Source organism: Peromyscus leucopus, chromosome 7 (assembly GCF_004664715.2).
Source record: "Peromyscus leucopus breed LL Stock chromosome 7, UCI_PerLeu_2.1, whole genome shotgun sequence".
Classification (NCBI taxonomy): Eukaryota; Metazoa; Chordata; class Mammalia; order Rodentia; family Cricetidae; genus Peromyscus; species Peromyscus leucopus.
In genome coordinates, this window is record NC_051069.1 from 34,663,664 (window position 1) to 34,666,162 (window position 2,499).

Below are 2,499 nucleotides of genomic sequence, written 5' to 3' on the forward strand. Positions count from 1 at the left end.
GAGCTTTTTTAAACCTATTCAGAGAGATGTTTCAGTCCTCACAATATTTCCAGGAAGTTCCAGAGAAGATAAAAGATGCCCTACAAAGAGGCTTCTATTGCCTGTCCTACACTGTCTGAAGCCTTCTTCCTAACTAGTGTCTCAATGACCACTCGCTCTTTATTCCTTGCTTTAGCTGTCCTCACTCCACTTGTACCCAATGATGTAGTCTGTCTTCATTTCCCAATAAAGCAATTTTCGTTACTCAAAACACTATTAATGCATGGTCATTCTGGATGTGAAGGATAATGTGAGATTAATAAAGCAAGGGAAATATTTGCAATGCTCTACAGAAGAAAGTTAATATCCAGGTGGTAATATGATTTTCAGAACCCTTCAGTGATTCTTTGTAGAGGAAGGCTCTTATATATTCACTGCCTTCTTGGCTTCCAGTTTAATGACTTTAGTTGGTACTCTTCCTGTCCCAGGTCTTCTTTTCTTGAATTACTAAACCCTTAAAACACATTCAAATTATTTCATTTTTTAATTTTGTAGATGAACTCAACTCCCTACTACAAAAAAAACCTGGCCTATTCTAACTAAAAGAATAATTCAAAATAAAGTGACAGCTGAAGCAAATCTAGACACAGGTGTCCCCCACAAACAAACTATAATCCAGATTCAAAGATGAAATATGTTCTCATGATCATATTTCCAAAATAATAATAAAAAATTCGGAAAAATATATGAATTAATAAGGTGCTTGAAACCTGGAATAATTAGCATATTCTACAGCTTTAATTAAACATTGATTACCAATAAATCACATCTTTCACATTGGCAGTTGAAAAGGGATATGCTGCTTTCCAATGGAAGATGTACAGAAAAGAACAGAATCAGATGTTTGAATTACTCATTTAAAGATATATCTTCAAAATGAGAAATCCACACACAGTGGAAACTGCCATTCTAGTGTTACTACATTTGACCATTTAAAGACATGTTGTAGATTACACTACAGAAAAAAAAAAACGTTAATTTTTAATTAATGGAGGAAAAATGTTGTTTTACTGAAATTATTTTTAAATAAGAAAGAAAATGACAAAAAAATGAAGATGGCAGACTATGGAAATATTAAAACCAAATCTAGAAGACCCAGACTTCCTTTTATAAAGGAAAAAAAAACAGATAAGGTTTCTGGATTATACCAAGAGTTTCTGCCTGTTCAGAAACTGTAAAAAATTAAAATGAAAAGTAGAAGATTTTCTAGGAAAGAAAAGGACAGAAATCTCCCAATAAAATATTGCTCATCAATTGAAACTATCCCTGCACAAAAGTAAGAGGCATAAAACAAGCTTGTCCAGTCAAATGGTCCTGCTGCTCAGGGTTTTCCTAAGGCAACTTTAATATCTTTGTTTCTCAAACTGTAGATTAAGGGATTCAACATGGGAACCACATTGGTATAAAAGACAGAAAAGATTTTTCCTTCATTCATAGAATCCCCTGAGGAGGGTTTGAAATACACAAATGCACTTGAACCAAAGAACAGAAAAACAGCAATGATGTGGGAGCTGCAGGTACTGAAAGCTTTTGACCTGCCCTCAGAGGAACTGATGCGAAATATGCTGGAGAGGATGCAACCATAAGAAATAAAGACAGTTGAAGTAGGAACAATGATGTTGATGCTCCCAACAATACAAATGACAAGTTCGTTGACATACGTGCTTGTGCAGGAGAGCTGGAGCAAAGGAGGAATATCACAGAGGTAGTGGTTGATGGTGTTGGCATCACAGAAGGTCAGTCTCAGCATGCATACAGTGTGAGCTACAGCATCAGAAAATGCAATAAAGTAGGAACCAAGCATAAGGCTCAAGCATAATTTAGGAGACATGACAACATTATACAACAGTGGATTGCAGATGGCCATATAGCGATCATAGGCCATTGAAGTCAACACATAACATTCTGAAATAACAAAAAAACAGAAGAAATAGACTTGGGTCATACATTCCACGTAGGAAATTGTATTCTTCCTTAATACAAAGTTCACCAGCATTTGGGGAGTGAACACAGAACAATAACAGAGGTCTATAAAAGACAAGTTAAAGAGAAAAAAGTACATAGGGGTGTGGAGGTGAGAATTCAGCACAGTCAGAATTATCAAACACAGATTTCCAAATGCAGTGACCAGATACATTGCTAGAAACACGAAGAACAGGGGCATTTGGAGATCAGGCTGGTCTGTTAATCCTACCAGAATGAATTCAGTCACCAAAGAGACGTTAACTGTATCCATTCTTCTCTGAGGCAGCCTGTGGACACAGAAAATAAAGTTACATTAGAGGATGATCGACACTCAGTCATGGATCCCTCCCATCCATGAAATGTGTGCTGGAAATGCTTTTTCTAGCCCCAACTATACATACAAAATCAAATGGTGCGGTCACAAATGAATTATCTTAAATCAGAAAGCAACTAATAATGAATTTCACCATAATTTCTGAAAAAAAAATCACAAGA

At 35.9% G+C, this 2,499-nt stretch overlaps 1 protein-coding gene across 1 annotated transcript; it reads right to left on the minus strand.

Moving 5' to 3' along the window:
* Positions 1-1,349: 1,349 nt before the first annotated feature.
* LOC114687792 (olfactory receptor 8B3-like) lies at positions 1,350-2,275 on the minus strand. The gene has a single exon (XM_028862426.1). The coding sequence runs from the start codon at positions 2,273-2,275 to the stop codon at positions 1,361-1,363; it is 915 nt and encodes a 304-aa protein (XP_028718259.1). The 3' UTR covers positions 1,350-1,360.
* Between the last annotated feature and the right edge of the window lie 224 nt (positions 2,276-2,499).